Source organism: Meles meles, chromosome 3 (genome assembly GCF_922984935.1).
Source record: "Meles meles chromosome 3, mMelMel3.1 paternal haplotype, whole genome shotgun sequence".
NCBI lineage: Eukaryota > Metazoa > Chordata > Mammalia > Carnivora > Mustelidae > Meles > Meles meles.
In genome coordinates, this window is record NC_060068.1 from 154,856,415 (window position 1) to 154,876,351 (window position 19,937).

General features: G+C 33.5%; 1 protein-coding gene across 2 annotated transcripts in view; it reads right to left on the minus strand.

Moving 5' to 3' along the window:
• Positions 1-19,937, minus strand: part of NIPBL (NIPBL cohesin loading factor) — a 206,270-nt gene that overhangs the window by 100,496 nt on the left and 85,837 nt on the right. For both annotated transcript variants that reach the window (XM_046000821.1, XM_046000822.1), the window contains exons 2-8: positions 14,413-14,555; positions 12,248-12,413; positions 9,683-9,810; positions 6,581-6,680; positions 5,907-6,058; positions 2,193-2,353; positions 722-818 (exon numbers count right to left, since the gene is read on the minus strand). In XM_046000821.1, coding sequence (XP_045856777.1) covers positions 722-818; positions 2,193-2,353; positions 5,907-6,058; positions 6,581-6,680; positions 9,683-9,810; positions 12,248-12,413; positions 14,413-14,476 — 868 coding nt within the window. In that variant the 5' untranslated portion in view covers positions 14,477-14,555. The remainder of the gene's footprint in view (positions 1-721; positions 819-2,192; positions 2,354-5,906; positions 6,059-6,580; positions 6,681-9,682; positions 9,811-12,247; positions 12,414-14,412; positions 14,556-19,937) is intronic.

Sequence of the window (19,937 nt, forward strand, 5' to 3'; positions counted from 1 at the left end):
CACAGGATTGGAGCCAAAGACATTGATTTGGCAATCCTGTTCACAAAAGTAATCAATGCTATTATCAAAACTGAGTGAAAGAGCGAAGGAGAAAAGTACAATGGGAGATTAAAAGTCCAACAACAGAAATCTTGAGGAATGAGGGAACAGATAGAAGAGCTAATGAAAAAAACAAAAATGAAAGAAGTATGAGGAAAACCAGTGGACTTGATATGAAGTAAGTTTTTTCGGGAAGGTGGACGATGGGGAAAGCAGATCAATAATTTCAAATGTTTAAGAGAGGTTAAGTAGGCTGCTGTTTGAAAAGACCATTGGATTTATCAGGGTCAACAATACTGTATATATATCTGAAAACACTATCAATAGTTTACAGGGGTAACTACAGGTTTGTTTCTTTCCTCAATAAATGAAAAACAATAAAGAATAGTTTTTGGTATCTGCACCTAAGAAGTTTGAGTCCTTCACTCAACTTGAAATAGGAAATGCTAGGGTGCCTATATGGCTTAGTTGGTTAAGTGTCCGAAGTTTGATTTCAGCTCAGGTCATGATCTCAATGTTGTGAGACTGAGTCCTGTGCTGGGCTCCACACTGGGCGCAGAGCCTGCTAAGATTCTCTCCCTGTCACCTCACTAAGGAAAACAAAAAACAAAAAAACAAAACAAACAATATATATATATGTATATGCATATGAAATGATGATAGAAATTCGTTACAATAATACCTTTAGGAGTTCCATCACTTCCAGCAGGGGAGCATACTGGTTGTGGAGACCTCAAGGGAAAAGATGCAGCATTCCTCATTGTTGAAGAATCTCCATCCTAAGAACAGAATATAAAAATTTATACCCCAAATGATAGGAGAGGCTTTAGAGAAATCTTAAACAGACCAATAAAAGACATAAACTACTGACAAGTAAAGTGTTGGTATTCAAAAGCATAATTCTTCTGCACTTTCCTGTTTTCTTCATGGTAAATCTTAGAAGAATTGAAACTGTATCCATAAGAATCAACAGCCTATGCGTGGCAATGAATAAGAAAACTGGTATTACTACTATGCTCCATTTTTTGTTTTTGTTTTTTTTACTATTTTCTACATAAGGAGCTGTGAACACCCTACCAGGCTATAAACGTCTAGAGGGCAGAGTTCACGGTCATCTTTGTTATCCTTATATACATATAACTTATCTGATAATACCACCAAACCTATAACATATAACTTATCTGATAATACCACAAAACCAATTCCAGTACATGGACTATCTTAAAACATCAAAGCAACCTTAAATTTCAGGGAATAAAGTTATGTGCAAGTCTTAGAGGTAAGAAGAACTATGTATTAATATATAAAGGTTCATTATTTAAAGGAACATTTTTGTGTGAACAAGTATTTAAAAATGAAACTATATTTCATTAAGAACCAAAATGTCGTGCTCGCTTCGGCAGCACATATACTAAGAACCAAAATGTCTACATGTCTACAGCCAAGGACTGGCAAACTTCTTCTGTAAAGGAACAGATAATAAATATTTTAGGCTTTGTGAGCCACATGTAGTTTCTGTCACATACTGTTCTTTGTTGTTGTTTAAAAATGTAAAAGCCATTCTTAGTTGTAGGTCAAACTACTGGCCAGATTACCAACCTCACTAGAGACTAAGTAAGCTCTATGAACATAGGAACCACATTGTTCATTGCTAGATTCTCAGAACTGGTATCACCCTTGAAATACACTAGATACCACTTAAACCATGGAATCAAATAGGTTATGAAATAAGTTGGGATTGGGAGGGAGACAAAACATAAGAAACTCTTAATCTCACAAAACAAACTGAGGGTCGCTGGTGGCAGGGTGGTTTGGAGAGGGTGGTTGCATTATGGACATTGGGGAGGGTATGTGATATGGTGAGTACTGTGAAGTGTGTAAGCCTGATGATTCAGAGACCTGTGCCCCCGGAGCAAACATTAATAAAAACAATTCTTAAAAATCCTGTTCTGTGAAACCCTTTGATAGATACGTTACTTGCAGTTTGAGGGATTAAGCCTCAAGGATACATTTATTAAAGACATACTAAGTGCCAAATAAAGACCAGGTAAATCCCCCCCCAAAAAACAAAACACCAAAAAAACACAAAATAGGTTACGAAACAAATATTAGCACTATTTTATTACCTCAATGACAACTAATATATTACATACGTCACTACTTAGCCTGTGCACCATGTGTAGGTAGTCGTCACTTGAGCCATGTCTAGGATTATCAGCATGATGATTAGCTGAATTGCCAGACAACGGGCCAGAAACTTTATTATCATGTATGTTTCTCAAACCACCTGCAACAATGGGACTTGATACTGATGCTGAAATTAATAAGAATAAAAACAAAAAGCTTTATAAAAATAAACTGTTAAAATAATGATTGTTCACAAAATATTTAAGCATACAGAAATTAAAGAAAATAATATACTGAGCACTCACGTACTCTCTAATGCTTGATCAAATCTTTTTTTTTTTTTTAAGATTTTATTTTATTTATTTGGCAGTGAGAGAGAGAGATCATAAGTAGGCAGAGAGGCAGGCAGAGAGAGAGGAGGAAGCAGGCTCCCTGCGGAGCAGAGAGCCCGATGTGGGGCTCGATCCCAGGACCCTGAGATCATGACCTGAGCCGAAGGCAGCGGCTTAATCCACTGAGCCACCCAGGCGCCCCGCTTGATCAAATCTTAACACTGTAACACATCATTCCGATCCATTTTTGAAAAGAAAATATCAGATAAGGTTGATGCTCTCCATATACATGCATATTCCTATCCTCTGTTCTCTTCCCCTTCATAAAAAAAGTAACCACCATACTGAATTCAGTTTACTCTATAAATATCTTTATGCCTTTACTATAAATGAATATATTCCTAAATAATTCAGAGCGCTGTTTCACATATAACTTTATATAAATGGTATGCTATATGTATGTATATATCCTTCTCTAACTTGCTTTTTTATCCATTTTTACATGTAGTGTTAAATTCACATATTTTAAGTAAACAGATATATTCTGCTGCATAATGTAAACAATATTCCATTCTTACATTCAATGTTTTCATTGCTTCAGTATTTCTGCTATCATAAACAATGCATACATGTACATGTATACATGTACCTGTATTCTTATACATGACTTTTTTTTACAAATGTGTCTAGGAGTGAAACTGCTGGATACGCCCATTTTCAATTTTTTTAGAAGATTTTATTTATTTGACATAGAGAGAGAGTGAGAGAGCACAAGCACTGGAAGCAGCAGAGGGAGAGAGAGAAGGAGAAGCAGGCTCCCCACTGAGGTGGGAGCCTAATTTGGGGCTCAATCCCAGGACCCTGAGATCATGACCTGAAATGAAGGCAAGCTCTTAACTGACTGAGCCACCCAGGTACCCCTGGATATGTCCATTTTTAAACCTTACTAAATATTAACAAATAATTTTCCAAATTACTTGTGTCCATTTGTATTCCACTGGCAGTATATCAAGAGATCTTACTGCTTTATATCCTTGTTAACCTGAGAATGGGAAAGAGTCTGATTGTCACTTTAACTGTTACATTTCCTTGATTAATAGTGAAGCCACGCATCTTTTCATGGTCTACTAGCCACTCAGATTTCCTCCTTAACACGAATCATAAGAAGACAGTCCTCTACATTTTCTTTTTAAAATTTTTCAGTTTTGTTTTTTGTCATACTTAGGTCTTAAATCCATTTTATCTTTCTGTGTAGTTGAGACAGGAATTCAATTTTACTTTTTTCCATATGGATAACTAAGTGTCTCAGCACATGGTAGAACTTACAGATAAAACTAGGTATGTTTTATCTTCTTCCCTTTTCTTAAGGGAGAGAAAATCTGAACTACAAAAGGATGCATATATATTTTGAATTATAATATTATCAAAATGCTCTCTAAAAAGATTGTACCAATTTATATCCCTATGAAGAATGTAGGAAGTTCAAATTTCCCTGTACATTTTTTGATACTAGGTATCACACAACTAAAAAATGTTAACTAATAGAGTTAATATAAAATTTTATTTCATTTTAATTTTGATTCACATCTCTAATCAGATCATGTTTTGAAGAGAAAAAAAGGATAAGAGAGACATACGTGGGACAACTGGTGATAACTGAATATAGATTGCATATTAAATGATTGTACAGAACTGTTCTTATTTTTTTTAGAGGTGAATTATTACATTTGGTGTTTATATAACTTCCTTCTTCTTAGCAGATGTATTTAATGGCAAAGAGTTATGATGCCTGTTGATGAAGGGGTTCACTGAGCTCATCTTTCAACTTTTCTACACAGCTAAAATTTTTGTAACATTAAGTTGAAAAAAGTTTTAAATGTTACCTTCCACATACTCTAAATTTCCATATATATATTTGCCTTATATCTGGATTCTTTTCTGTCCCATTTACCTACCCACTTGTTCCTTCCACACTGTATTTTCTTATTTATGATAACTTTAGTATCTAGGTGGGGCTAATCCCTGAGTAACATTTTTAGTTTCTCAAATATCAGAGAATTTCCAATAATTCTATTTTATTACTGAACAGGCAAATGCTCAAACTAACATTTCTCTTTTGATTTTGTGATTTCAACTTCTGGAAAAGCTGGGTTTATCTTGTTTAAAAAACAGCATTAAGAATAAAAGTTTATGTTCTTTCCTAGATGTATGAATGTGCATGTGGATATTTCCGTAAGAAACAAACGTGTCCTTTTAACGTTTTTCTTTCATTACAGTTAAAATGTTCTTTATACCTTTGTGTGCCAGAGTATACTAATATTTCACAAGTAACAAGAACATACAAAATACATACATATTCATGTTCGGCACTCAAACTAAATTCTATAATGTTGGAGGTCAAATGTGTGACCTGCCTCCTAATTTTCCCTTAAATTAGTGTATAAAATAGTCTCAACCTCATATTTCATTAACTAGTTTTGGGAAAACAGAAGATGGCTGTTTTGATTGATGACTAAATTAGAAGTCTGTAAGTTAAAAAGTTTATGTAAAGGACATTTGATTCCATGCAATACAGAAAAGAATACACTCAGAAACTAATAACTGAATGCAAGTGTTAAAAATTTGCTGTTAATTACGGGGGACAAAAACACACAAATTTTTGTATTCCCTTTTGTACTTTTAAAAAATTTTTCAAAAAGTACATACTTTTAAAAAGATTTTAAGTATATACTTTATTTACATTACTAATAAAAAATTATTTAGAAGCCATGACATATGTCCCAAAGCAATATAACCTTAAAAAGACATTACCAACTGATTTCAACTGAGAACTAGTAATCTAATTCCATAAATTTTTGCATCTAAGATTATTTTCTCTATCAGCACTGTATTTCGTCTATGGTAAAATTTTCACACTATATCTCCTCTGCCAATTAAAACATAATTCTTCTTTGGCTTCAGTGCTATGTAAGAAGAAAGCCCAATTGGCTCAGTGGTTTGGGCCACTGCCTTCGGCTCGGGTCATGATCTCAGGGTCCTGGGATCGAGTCCTGCATCGGGCTCTCTGCTCGGCGGGGAGCCTGCTTCCCTCTCACTCTCTCTGCTTGCCTCTCTGCCTACTTGTGATCTCTCTCTGTCAAATAAATAAATAAAATCTTTAAAAAAGAAAAATAAGAATAATTCCTACTTTCATAACTAGGTATCTAGTTGTGTAATAGGTATCTCATAACTAGTTAGCTCAGTTGTATAATAACCTAATCCAAAGAATCATAGGACAGGAATCCTTTTACCTCCCAAATGATGAATTTCAGGATAGTGTTTTAGTTTGTACTTTAAAAATTATAAAAACAAAAAATAAATTTGCTGAAATTATAGGCATTCCCTATAAACAAACAACAAATTTCTTACCTTGTTGCATCTGTGGATGTGTTGTGTAACTTGAAGGATGGGAATATGGCATGTATCCTGCAGGGCTTTGTGGGGCATATGGACTAGGCACTGGGCTATTTTGTTGTGGCATAAATCTGTTCCCAGAGCTTGTCTGTGGTGGCACAAACCGGCTAAAAGCCAAAATCCAAATAAACAATATCAGGAAATGAAATAAATACGCTATTCCTTGAAATTTCACTGAATTTTCCAAACTCTGACTTGTATAAAATGAAATATGCAAACAGTAAATTTCGAAAAACAGAGAATATAAAAATTATTCATGATTCATAATTTAAGAGTTACACTAAATGATTTGTAGAAACAGGTAATTCATTTATTTTACTTGCATAAAAGCATCCATTTGTTTAAGATAAAGTCATGCTCCCTAAATTCTACTCTATAAATTTTCTTATCTCACGTTATTTTAATACATTCTTTGTCTGTATGAATTTAAGTTACTAAGATGATAGTTCAATTAGTATACTAGAACATTTCTGCATCTGACATTTTAAGACAAATGTTCATGTGAATTACTACTTGAGGCAAAGCATTTTAATTTTTCAACTACATATAATTCATCATTACCTAAAAGTACATATACAGTGTACATTCAAAAGCATATTCATCACAGAAAATAATACTGCATACATTACCTGGAGGGGCTATGTGAGATAGTGGTTTGTTGATAATTGGAAGATGCAGGACTACTGTGCATGGAATTCTGAGAAAGTTTATACTGAGACATCATCATTCCTACATATCACATAAAAATGGAAAGCATGTTATTTTCTTTTAATGGTAAAATATCTTTTAAATAATTTAAAGCTACTGCTTTATCAGACATTCCAAAGTTCTTTCTGTTCTTTTCTTTTTTTGACCCACATGTTCATTTTGAAGAGCAAAATAGAGAAACTAAGTTTCAAGTACAACCAATTTTACCAAAACATCCTTTTACCATGTAACTAATCCAGGACCAGAGACAGAGATTTAATTAAAAAAATTTTTTTTACTTGCTTACTTAATATCCAATCATTTAGCCTTACAACTGAAAAGAACCTTTAGAAGTCACTTTATCTAACCTGTAACCAAATACTACACAATTCCTCCTACAATTGTTCCTCGGGTGTTTTTTCCATTACATGGAATACTTTATTACAGACATCTCCAGTCTTTAAGGCTTTATTTCACAGAACCACTTGTTTCACTCATTTCACAGATCTCGGTTTTAAAAAAATATTATTTTATTGAGGGGCCCAAAGTTTTGAGTTGCTGCAGTTTCATCTGAATGCTTTGATGTGAAACAGAATGCTCCTATTCCCTCTTCCACAATAATTCTTTGCCACATAGTAAGGATTAAATGAATATTTGATTAAAGAATAAAAATGTGAGGATAGCTTTAAGATTCTCATATTTCTTTTTAAGGTAGACACTGTTCATTTATTACACAAATGACATTTTGTTATACAGGAGATGCAGAAAGATTCAGTTATTTAGACATTTTAAAATCAAATATAAAATCAGTGACCCTGAACTTTCTTATGTATAGCTTTTCTTTTGGGGAGCTTCAAGCATCACATTATACTCTTAAATTCCATTTCCTGCTACTGATATGAAAAGTGCCTTTCACCAAAAACATTCAAACAGAAGTTACATGTTCATTTGCCAGTAATACTGCAATAGGGATTCTAGTTCTGAAACAGTAGTTAATGAGATGAGGACTCAAAATCACCTCAGAATTTATCACTAATAATGTGTTTTCTTTTACAATGCAGTCGAGATTAACTTCTGAGCTTTCTCTTCCAACTCAAATTCAGTAGTAAATCATATGTTCCACAGCTTAATAATTTAATTACTATAATTATTGATTTTTTTTTTTTGAGAGGGAGGGCAATCCTCTGGGAGATGAGAGTTTAAAAATGTTTCCCCTGAATTAATAGTCTGGAACAGGCTGGAATTACTAGTTTGACAGCAACGGCTTTATTTAAAAAGGGGGCAAATGAAATTTCTAATAGTCCTTTCTGATTATCTCAAAGTTCCAAAGAACTATGAATAAAGTGATTTGCATATTATTAAATATGCTCCATATGTGTGACTCACATTTACATTTAACAACCAAGAATCACCTTTTCAAATTTTAAAGCCAAATATCACCAGGGAAACGCTTAGAAAAAGATCATAATATGCAATGAATCAATTCATTTTTTAATGCTAAGTTTACGTTTTCACGAAGTATGATATGGAGAAGTGAATGTTTTTGACTAAAATATAAGTGCATGTAGTATAAAATACAAAATGTGTGACTGAAAGGTCAATACTCTAAACGGTTTTTTTATTAGGGTGATATACTACCCAAATTAAATATTTTAAAATGCTACGAGATGTAGTGTAAATAATTTTGGAAGACTTTCTTTATTCAATTTTATTTTATTTTAAAGATTTTATTTATTTATTTGACAGAGAGAGACACAGTGAACGAGGGAACACAAGCAGAGGGCTTGGGAGAGGGAGAAGCAGGCTCCCCGCCTACCAGGAAGCCCAATGTGGGGCTCAATCCTAGGACCCTGGGATCATGAGGAGCTGAAGGCAGACGCTTAACAACTGAGCCACCCAGGTATCCTCCTTTATTCAATTTTATATCTACTCACATTATCTTAAACTTAATGCTCCTATCCTGTAAGTTTCTCTTCCAATCAATGATCTCTCCATATTTTCTTTCATTACAACATTCTTCGAGAGCATTTAATTCTAGATTTACTTTCACCATTCCTATCTGTCTCCTCCTACTGCAATCTAGCTTGTTGGTTCTGGTGAAGAATCAGTGTTGTTCTGCAAACCTGCCTTCGATTTGCAGAAAGGGGGTTTGGGCAGAAGCACTTCCAAAGACCCACTTTAGGGAATGAAGAGTAACTATGCAATTGCTTTAAAAACACAATTCACACTCAAATACAAGACTAGGAAATGGAGTGGAGGGCTTCACAGAGGTACTGCCAATAAATCTGGCAATATTCCTGAATATAATTAGTCTGTTAACTAAGTTGGACTTGAGTTGTCTAAACTATTCCCTTCTATTTTAATCCTGAGAGTTAAGTAAGTAGTTGGGCTTGAGAGATTCAGTACAAATGCTCATGGGTACTCCTTGACTACATAAAAATTATATCTATATTGAATATCATATTTTTATGCTTCTTATGGTATATATGGTATTTATTTATTATTATGGTATTTATTATATAAATAGGTTTTTCCTTAATAACAATAATACTTATAAACCTACTTTTCTGTTGCTAAGGCAACAGAAGTGTTACGCCAATTTACTATATAACTATGAATGTAATCACCAGTACTAAAACTAAAACTTGGTACAATTAGTTATACAAGTACTGCATGTTGAAAAGCTCTGCAAATATTTTTATTATATGATTAATGAAAAGACTTCTTTCATACCAATTCCATGATTTTCTAAAATAAAAAGACTTCTAAAGCTCTTTGATTAAGTGAATGAATGCATTCTGAAATATCTAACAAAATACACTTTAGCTTTGTCTAATTCCCAAGGAATTTAGTTACATGTTAAACTGTAAGAATATTAACAGCCATTTAGTTTCCTTCTTCTTCTTGGCTGGATTCAAGTTATCAACTTCATAGATGATAGGCTACCTTATTAAAGGAGACACCTGAATTTAATTATATGTAAAACAAGCTCTGACAAGAGACCCACAAAAAAATATAATATGAAGATCAATGAAAAACCTCACCACTTTGTACATATCTGTTCTGCATACTTTTCTCCCTGAAAACATTAGGACTCCTTGCCAGGACGGCCTGCAACAAGACTGGTATGTCGCCTTCTGGATCATCACTGCCAAGGTTATCTTTTAACTCTCTGGAATTAAAAAGATAAACATCAAAAATCTGAATAGTGAATAAGAATTCCCTATTCTATATTAGTTAGATAGCAATTCACTAGTGAAATTCAGAAAAGATTGAAGTAGAAAATCAAAAACCTATGGCATTTAAAAAAAAAAAAAATCACAAAAGATGTCCAAAAACTTCATGGATTTTTGAAGATGCTATTCCTGGAACAGAATTATCAAAAATGACAGGGAAGAGTTCTTCTAAGGAAAACTTTTTTCCCCATTTTATTTTAAAAAGAGAAAAAAAAGCCCCCCCCAAAAGGAAAAAAAAAGCCTCAAACATGATTTTATAGAACTATGAGTTTATTTAAGAATGTTCACATTAGTTTCAAAGCAGAAAATAGAATCAACTCTAAACTATTTAAAATAATGAAAGGGTACAGAGATGATAATTATGCATAGAAGCTGATGTTTGGGCTTAGAATATATTTTCTCTCTTACATTTGAATATGAGTCTGCATTTTTGAGAATGTCCTCTGAATATAATTCAGAATTATATTAAAATATAATTTTATCCTCTGAATAAAATAATGCTGCCACATTGGTTAAGACAAGACCCAGAGGTTATGCAATTTTTCTATCTAATATTCTTTTCTCAAATAAAGTCATCTGGGAGCAAAAAAACCCCAAGCAACTGGTCAAGCATAGTTGTAATTTTCAATAAACTTAAAAGTAAGTAGCAAATTAAATTTACAACAATGGAACATAAATGATAAAATTAAATATACATAGTGTTTTTAATTTTACATTCTACATGTCTTTGTTCCACTAATTAAATCTAATAAGAAAGATTTATAAAAATGGTGTCCAATGATAAATTTCAATAAATTTCTGGGGGCAGTCTTAAAGCAGCTTTCCATAAAATAAATCATAAATGTGTATATGCTACTCTTCCCTTTTTAAATATTTTAAATATTTGGTGATAATTGTTGATACAATATTTAGACACTGATGAATTTCCAGGGACAAAATATTAGTATTACACTTCCTTCTGATTTTTACCAATTATTTCTGTTTCTCCATCAGAAAATTCAAATTTAGTATATTACTGTGACAGTCATCACATCTCCATTATAATGTGCTTTATCCTCATTCCTTTAAATAGTGAATCTTTAAATTAAAAAGCAAAAATTAGAGGCGTCTGGGTGGCTCAGTCAGTTGAGCTCTTGATTTGGCTCAGGTCATGATTTCAGGGTCCTGTGACTGGGCCATGTGTTAGGCTCCATGCTTAGCAGGCAGCCTGCTTTAAGATTCTTTCTCTCCCTCTGCCTCCCCCTCCACTTCACACACTGTCTCTCAAATTAATCAATCAATCTTAAAAAAATAAAAAATAAAAAGCAAAAACTAAAGAAAGGATACATAAGTACCACTGTATAATGAGATGTGAAGGGATAAGAATAGGAGTTTTAACTTTTTTTTTTAAGATTTTATTTTTAAATAATCCTACACCCATGTGGGGCCTGGAACTTAAAACTCTGAGATCAAGAGTCACATGCTCTACTGACTGAGCCAACCAGGCACCCTGAGAGATTTAACTTTTTATATATTTCTGTGTTGTTAAGATATTATAAGTATATACTAGTTCTGTAGTAAAAATTTTTCAAAGTATACTCATATGCAAAAATTTTATAAATAAACTATATAATTTATATTATTTTAATAAATCTATTGTGTGAAAATACACACTTGTGTTCAGATGGTACGATAAATCCTGGGGAAAATTACTCGCAATTTTGTAGTAGTCATCCATGGAGTTAGTCATTGAGTTCTGGTTAAGTTCCCATGGAAAGCACGTGAGCCTATTCCAAATAAAGCTAGCAGTACAGTCCCTGGTACTTGGGAATTCTAACCACTCTAGCAATATCAAGGAGGAGACAGCTTCTTGAGCAACTTTAGAGCCCCTTGCACAGATCCACCACGATTAACCCCAAAGCTATTCAAAAAGAGTTGAAAAGACCTTCACATAGCTACATGGGTCAGCACTATTGTCTCAAAATAACTATGGCCTATTTAAATCTCTTTGTAAGGTTCACTTAGATTCATATATTTTATATTATTTTTAAATAAAGGGTTTACCTTTTATTTTTTTATTACCTTTTATAATTTTATTATTATTACTATTTATTTGTTTAGAGAGAGCAAGAGAACACATGCATGGGGAGCTGCAGAGGGTGAGGGAGAAGCAGACTCCCTGCTCAGCAGAGAGGTGGATGGGGGAACTTAATCCCAGGACCCTGAGATCATGCCTGGAGCAGAAGGCAGATGCTTAACCCCACGAGTCATGCAGGTGCCCCTATTCATATATTTTAAAATTAAACAGTGTTTATAAATTTTCTGAAATAAAGAATAAAACCAGGAATACAGACTCTCTTAGACCAAAACCTTTCACTTTTAAATTATACTTACATGTGATCTGTTGATACCTGGTTGAGGCTATGGACAAGTTGTGAAACCAAATTATCATCCCTACAGGCCAAAAGGCAGTTCACCTCTTCTGCTATTCGTGCATTAAAGAGAAGGCTCTTTGTTGTTGTAGCAGGTAAAGGGGATGGAAGAGGCAGCTGGTTCAGGACTATTTGGAATAAAATCACATTATTAGAAATTGAGTGGCTATAAGAAGACTTTTTACAACATTTGCTTATAAATACTTATATACAAATATTTTGGGATTAAAAATAAGCTATAGACATCAATGGGACAAATTATTAAAAGGCATTCTACCTCTCTGCCCACCCCCCCCAAACCCCAATCAACTCTGTAAAACCCTGAATCATCACTTGGGCAATAACAGAGTTTATTACTCCCTAGGAATAAAACTCAACTCCTTTATACGCATGACTTTTCATACCTTAAATCTTTATTCATTTAAAAAATGAATAGCCAAAAAGGTAGGGTTAAAAGGTAACTTCTAAGAATTAAGAATACATTCATTGATCTCATTTACTTTTGCTTCTGAGATTTATCAGAATCATTAGTAATCCCATATAAATAAACCAAGTAATTATACCCAACTCCTCACCTGATATTTAGACAAGTAATATGTTTTTAAAAAGCTTAAGTATATATAAAAAAATAAATAGATCACTTCAGCAGAAGAACATTCATTATATATGTGCTGCCAAAGCGAGCACAGAACATTCATTATAGAATAGGGTTTCTAGTGGAAGCCAAATAACTAAGGAATTATGCTTTCAGTTATAAATTACTAAATAGTTCTCTCCTCTCTTCATTCTAGTCTAACAGAAACAAAAGGACATAAATGTTTATATAGTAGTTTAAATTCAGCTATTTACTGTCTTCAAATAATGGAAATCTATTCATCTGTCTAAGATGCATAAGAAAGAAAGTTAACTAAAGTTAACTAAGAAAGTTAACTAAAGTATCTTTGTTTTTGGCTTAATTTCTAATCACCTATATACAGTGTTACAGGCTGCTCATCCCAGTGGCTAATAACAGGTTTTTATTAATAAAAATACAGGAAACAGATTATTACTTAGTAAGTAGTGTTTATTGGGCTAACTTTTAAAATATAAGGTACAGTTGAGATAATGGGAAGGACAACCAAAAGTAAATTCCTGGTAGTATATCTGATTTGGCACTCCTACATATTTTATGAATTTGTGTCTTACCTGTAACAAAATGACAATAAAAACAAAAGACAGTTTCAGAAGTTTTCTTACCTGTATTATCCTAACTCCACCAGCTACTTTCTTATTCAGTAAAGATTACTGAACACAGATAAAAAACACTTCTTAAAGTTATTTTCTCATAGTTCCTTTACTATAAAGCCCCAAAGTCTGCATAATGTAATGTTCTCACCTTCTACTTTTCCCTCTTGTATCTCTTTTTCTCTTTATTTACTCAGATAGGATGACATAGGGACTAACATTGGAAGTTGCTTTTGTGCCATTATCCAGGGACTAAGAATTAGAGTTAGAGTTGGCTACCATAAGATAGAGTCCCTAAAAACTGTGTTACACCAAGTAAATCTCAAAAGAATGACAAAATTCTTTGAACGTAAATGATCAGAGTAAAATGGGCTGCTGATATCTATAGCAAACTCCAACAGATTACTGAAGAGGACATCCAAAATGAACATTGCTAAGAAATCAGATTAACTGGGCTATCAAACCTTCTTCTTTAAAGGATGGTTTTAGTTACCATTTTTAGAAATGCTTTTTAAAAAGTCTGTATTTGTTCCTTTATGTAAATCCATGCTTCCTCAGTTTTGATTTTTCTTTACTGCTCTGTCTCATCTTTGGTCTTTACTTTTGCATTTATCCCTTCATTGTGTTAAGACCTTTAAACAAAACAAATGCCACCATTTCTTAATGCATCTTTAGGATGAAACAGAAATGAAGGTCTGATTATCTATTAACTGACTACACTAATTTTGTCATTTTCACATGTATGCCAATAAACCAAAGGAAGTAATGATGCTTGTCATTCAAAATCTAATATGTGAAATAATTTGTTATTTATGACAACTACAAATAATTTTTTCTACAGTCTCTCTTAAAATTATTATTAACACAGAATAGAACATAAATTAGATAAATTAACAAACTTACGGTCTGTGAGACTAGCAATCCCCGCAAGAGTAGTAATGGGGACATGGGGCATATCCCCATTCATCCTGAAGTTCTGGAATGGTGTTGTCTATAAAAGTACTTAGTTCAGGTGCCAGCTGTCATTACTTCCCATTTCCCAAACACTGCAACAAAAAACAGACAATTATTTGTAAAAATATGTCAAATATAATAACATTGGGGAAATGCCTATAAAAAATAAGATTTTCTGATTTTCTTGTTTGTTAACCTATATAACAATAATAGCTACCATTCACATATACTTCCAACATATTAGGCTCTGCAAAGTGCTTTGCATGTATTTACTCATTTAGTTCTCACAACAATGTAAGGCAGGTACTATTATTTTCTGAATTTTACTAATGAGGGAATTAATTTACAGGGAGTTTAAAGTAACTTGTGGAGGAAAGAGTAGAACCCAAGCAATCTGTTACTAAACTGGGATACTCAATTTTGACAAGCACTATAATAGCCCTTATCATAGACAAATTAAAACCCAGCTTTAACTTGCCTTGCTATGTCTCTCACTACCCTCTACATAAACCATCCTTTTCAACAAAGCTGATCAAATTATCTTGAATCCACCTTGTGTTTTCACATTTTTATTTATTTCCTTATGTATCTCCCTACCTAGATAGCCCACCCTTTAGTTCAAATCCTTTAATTCTTCAAGATCTAGGGCAAGTTCCTAGTACTTCATGAAACCTCAGATAAAATACATATATAACATAAAAAAAATAAATATATAAAATAAATAATACATTCAATATATTTAATATTTAATATATTACATAATATATTAATAAAATATATGTAATATATGTAAATACATATTCCTTTGTGACATTTTTTGAAAGTTGTGTTTCATTCTTATATAATGTTCCTATACTTACCTTGTCTTCCCAATTACCACTTCAAGCTTCTTAATATCAACCAATCACATAATTAATACAAAACCACAGAAAGGACAGAGAAATGTGTTAACATCTTAATGTTCCTGTATGACTTAGTTGACTTAAATATTCAGTTTTTATAATGTAATTCTGTGTCTGTCTGTGTATACAGACATTCTGTAAAACTCCTAAACACGTTTTCCATTCTGTTCAATGTTCCCAAATTTTTCTCATCTTAATTTCAACATGTGGCTTTCTGGAAACTTTATCTTTCCTTTAACAGTGTACCTGCTAAAGAACCTTTACTGAAATATACAATTTTTAATAATAAATAAGTAAATAACTTATTTAATAATAATAAGTTGTAAACTTCAAAACACTAGTAATTCCCCTTACTCATCTATCTTAATGCAATTTTGCAAAAAAAATTTTTTTTTAAAGTCGAAATATCAGGAGCACCTGGGTGGCTCAGTCAGTTAAGCATCCAACCTTTGGTTTCAGCTCAAGTTATGATCTCATGGGTTGTGGGATAAAGCCCGGTGACAGGCTCCACACTTAGTGGGGAGTCTAAAGAGTTTCTCCCTCTGCCCTTCCCCCTACTCTCTCTTTCTCTCAAATAAACAAATATTTAAAAAATTTTAAAAAGTAGAAGTATATAGGTAGCTAAAATCAGGAATTTTCTTTTTCCTCACTTTTATTATTGATACATGTTGACAGAAGTTCATAAAACATGTATGTATGGTTTAACAGAGTTATAAAGTAAACATCCATACAACAACCATCTGAAAAGTAATCATCCTAGTTCCTTCTACAGGTAACAACTACCATGTCTATTTGGTAAGTATTTCCTTTTTTTTTTTTCCCTTAAAGTTACGTCCTTTATATGTACATTCTTTTCTAATAGCCAGCCCAGGAAACAACACTGCTTTCCTTTGAGGAATGAATGACAAAGTTTGTTAGTAGGAGCCTGCTAAAAGGAAACAGTATAGGAAATAGCACAGGAGAAGGTATAGGAAAAATATAATTATGACTGGCTATCTTACAACTGTCCTTGCTACACTGTGGACTTTACTCTTTGAAGTTATCAATTTGATTTTTTAACAACACTACATAAATTTAAGTAAACACTGTAAATTTAGCAGCTATGTCAAGCACTTAAAAAAAAGAATTTAAAACCTGACAGAAGTCATCAAAACGCAAAACACAACAGACTTTTTTTTTTTAAAGATTTTATTTATTTATTTGACAGACAGAGATCACAAGTAGGCAGAGAGGCAGACAGAGAGAGAGGAGGAAGCAGGCTCCCAACGGAGCAGAGAGCCTGACTGATGTGGGGGCTCGATCCCAGGACCCTGGGATCATGACCTGAGCCGAAGGCAGAGGCTTTAACCCACTGAACCACCCAGGCACCCCCAGACTTTTTTTCTAAGCTTAGGCTAATAAAAAAGTTACAGTCGATGCTTAGTAATTAATGGAAAAAAAACAACTGCGTGCAAATTATGTACAGAACAGCACAAAAACATCTTGTTATTCTTTTATGACTCTTGTAAATGTAAATTGCCATACTCAAGCAGATTAACAAGTAACCATGTTATTTATTTAATTCAGAGGATGGGAACCAATAGAGAACAATCTGCCATAGTCTTTTGTGAGCTAACCAACTTTATTCTGTTTTCCCTCAGGTAACAAGTAAAGCAGACCCAATGCTAGCTAGGAATATTTTAGTACAAAAATGATATAATTAGTTACCACGTATGAATTAGGAGATTAATAAATCTAACCAAAAGATTGTTGTGCTTTTCTTTACTTTTTTTTTTTTTTTTAGTATTTTATCAGTTTATTTGACAGAGATCACAAGTAGGCAGAGAGGCAGGCAGAGAGAGAGAGGGGGAAACAGGTTCTCTGCTGAGCAGAGCGCCTGATGCGGGGCTCGATCCCAGGACACTGAGATTATGACCTGAGCTGAAGGAGGCTTTAATCCACTGAGCCACCCAGGCGTCCCTGTGCTTTTCTTATCGATATAATAAAGCATGTTAATACTGTGGTGTCAACTGAAAACTGGAAGTGGGGAGAGAAAGGAGAGCAACAATGCTTGTTTGGTTTAAAGTGCTCGTATAGACTGAGTAGGGGAATACTGACAAATACATTTATACCTCACTACTGAACTATGCTAATTTCACTGGAAGCCAAGCTTCTGAAGGACAGCAGAAGACTTTGGTAGAAATGGACTCATAATTTTTGCTGAAGTCACAGATGTTGATGAATACGAGTAATTTGTGGAAATGCTGCTGCCTATGCTGGAAAGTGACCAGAGTCCATCAAGAACATTCCTAGAATTCTAAAAATGAATATGCAGAACTCTAACTAGTTAGTCATGACATTTCTGGCTCTGGATTGGGCAATGTTTGGTCTACCTGGCTCTGTGAGAGTACACTGTCTTTCATGAAACTGCTGAAACTGAAGCTGAAAGTCATTATCTCTGGGGAACAATGTGCTCAGAAGAAAATGGTAACCAAATGGGAAAGGAGACTGTAATGAGTGCTTAAGAACTGTCGCTTAAGGCAGTGCTTTATTTACATACTTAAAATCTGTGAATGGTGTCCAATTAGTGAATTATAAAATAAAATAGTGGATTGAGATCAACACTGAGAGGGATGGTAGGAATAGAAATATAAATTTACATTTTACACTGATTTGTGACTCCAGGTAAAATGTCTTAATTGTGGGTTACCAAGGCAAAGCAGTTTCAAAGTTGCCAACTCAAAGAGATGGAAGAGTTACCGTAGAAGCCCACATCCTAAGCGGTGATGAGAATGCAACAAAATAATGCAAATAAATCACCTGATGTGCTACCTGGCATATAATAAGTTATCCAGAAAGTTAGCAGTGTTACAAACTGAAAAACACACATTTGGGAAAACAGAGGAGAAATAGGGGTGAATTAGGGAAAAGGTGTCTTTTCAATAATATACATAATCCCTACTTCAGAAAGATAGATTGTAAATCATTTGAAATTCCAGTATATATTTCACTATAGTATTACAAATACGTATACCAGCTCTAGGCATACACACCCACAATTACTTAAATGGTAAGGTACCTGAAGTAAATACTAGCAATGAAGAATAAGGAAAAAACCTAATCTTTGTAATACTAAGAACTAAATAAAACGCAAACTAAGAAATCATTTAGTTTATTTTAGAGTGGATTAATTAAAATAATTCTTAATTAGTAGAAGATATGGTAAATTCTCATTTCAACCCATTATAATGAATCTGATGTGGACACCTTAGCAACTGACAAGATTTTTAAAGGCCCTGGTTCTTTGCTCATTTAATTTCACTTAAAATTTATGGTTTCTTTATACAAACAAAAGAAATGCAAATATAAAATTATTGGTAGAAGTTATAATAATAATATTCAAATTGGGATGGATTTGGAATAAAAGGTGCTCTCAGAATTTGATGGTAGATAAACTTCCCTGGACAGCCAGTGTAAGTAACTCATAACCAAGAAATGTGTACAATCTTGTCTGAAGACTTTACTAGTAAAAAACACTAGAAATGGTAACACTTATTGAGCATCTAGTTGGAGATGTCTATAAAGTAGAAAGTTGGAAATTCTTGAACTGACAAAAGCAGTCAGATACAGCTATAGTTATGAAAATGATCCACAGAGGATTGATAACAGTTAAGTTGTAATAATAGGAGACAGGCAAGATGCAAGGTAACATTGTTGGGGGAGACTTTTTTTTTTTTTTTTAGCACTTTTTATGTGTGAGACATTAATATAGACCTTTCCTTTTTTTTTTTTGAAGATTTTATTTATCTATTTGACAGAGAGAGACAGCAAGAGCAGGAACACAAGCAGGAGGAGTGGCAAAGGGAGAAGCAGGCCTGAAGCAGGCCTCTCAACGAGCAGGGAGCCCAAAGTGGGGCTTGAGCCCAGGATCCTGGGATCATGACCAGAACCAAAGGCAGAGGCTAAATGAATGAGCCACCCAGGTGTCCCAACATATACATTTCCTTAATCGTTACCACAGTGAGAGGGTTATGAAGATTATCTCTATTTCACAGATGCAAAAATGAAGGCTCAGAGCCTAAGTGCTTTGTCTGTGGTTATACAGGTATTTCTAACCAAACTTTATATTCTCATGCTTATCTGAAGAACATAAAACTAGGAAATATCTACACTGCTATGGCAGAAAGATAAACCAATAAAAGGTAAGGAAATTGTCCCTCAGAGAAACTAAATGTGTGTTTAAGGTCTCATAGCTAGTAACTGACTGAGTCAAGACCAGAATACAAATGTTTGGATTTCTAGTTCAGTATTCTTTACACTATATTGTCATCTGGCAGGATTGTAAATTTGAATGAACCAAAATGCTATACATGTGGTATCTTTAGCTAATTAACACCACTGTTCCTTGCTAATGTTATTATTATTTTTTGGGTGGGGAGGGATGGAGGGCTTTAAAACTAGCATATTTTTATTTATCTCAGTTTATATTACATTGAACAGTATAAGCCACTTCAAATTCTTTTGGGAAACAAGTGGAATGTAAATCCTAAATAGCCAGAGAAGTAAATAAATAAATCTATGTTGTACCACTTA